Source organism: Gavialis gangeticus, unplaced genomic scaffold (genome assembly GCF_001723915.1).
Source record: "Gavialis gangeticus isolate Ggan-Ray unplaced genomic scaffold, GavGan_comp1, whole genome shotgun sequence".
NCBI lineage: Eukaryota > Metazoa > Chordata > Crocodylia > Gavialidae > Gavialis > Gavialis gangeticus.
The window spans coordinates 116,176,616-116,177,548 of NW_017729025.1; the positions used below are offsets into that span (position 1 = coordinate 116,176,616).

General features: G+C 58.7%; 1 protein-coding gene across 1 annotated transcript in view; it reads right to left on the reverse strand.

Moving 5' to 3' along the window:
• Positions 1 to 933, reverse strand: part of DBX1 (developing brain homeobox 1) — a 17,111-nt gene that overhangs the window by 15,823 nt on the left and 355 nt on the right. Inside the window, exon 2 of the mRNA XM_019520008.1 lies at positions 788 to 914. Within this exon, the coding sequence (XP_019375553.1) occupies positions 788 to 914 (127 nt within the window). The remainder of the gene's footprint in view (positions 1 to 787; positions 915 to 933) is intronic.

The following is a 933-nucleotide window of genomic DNA, read 5'->3' on the forward strand; positions in this document are numbered from 1 at the left end:
CACACACACACACACACACACACTTACTCTCCCCTGTTGGGCAATGCTGCAAGAGTTGAAACCCCAAGTGGAGCACCCCCCCCCCAACACACACACACCTTTCCCATTTGGAAACTGGTGCAAGAGATCAAGCCCCAAGTGGAGCCTCTTTCTTTCTCTCTCTCTCCCCCCCTTGGGGAGTGCATGCAAGAGATCAAACTCCGAGTAGAGCCACACACACACGCAGAGCACTTTTCCCAGTGGGAGGTGGTGCAAGAGCTCAACCCCCAAGTGCACACACGCATTCAGCACTTTTCCCATTGGGGAATGGTGCAAGAGATCAAACCCCAAGTGGAGTCTCCCCCCCAACACACACACACACCTTTCCCATTTGGAAACTGGTGCAAGAGATCAAGCCCCAAGTGGAGCCTCTTTCTTTCTCTCTCTCTCCCCCCCTTGGGGAGTGCATGCAAGAGATCAAACTCCGAGTAGAGCCACACACACACGCAGAGCACTTTTCCCAGTGGGAGGTGGTGCAAGAGCTCAACCCCCAAGTGCACACACGCATTCAGCACTTTTCCCATTGGGGAATGGTGCAAGAGATCAAACCCCAAGTGGAGTCTCCCCCCCAACACACACACACACCTTTCCCATTTGGAAACTGGTGCAAGAGATCAAGCCCCAAGTGGAGCCTCTTTCTTTCTCTCTCTCTCCCCGCCAGCACTTTTCCCGGCGGGAAGAGGCGCAGGAGCTCCGGCGCCGGGTGGAGCCGCAGGCAGCGGGGCTGGGCTGGCCGGTGGCCGCTTACCGGTTCTGGGAGTGGAGGAGAGGATGGCTCTGACCCCAAACTTCAGGAAAGTGGCCTCGTTGCTGGGAGAGACGGACGTCTGCGGCGAACAGCCCCTCCTAGCGCCAGGGGCGGCGGGGCCGCCGAGCTCGCCCGTGCCCGCGCCC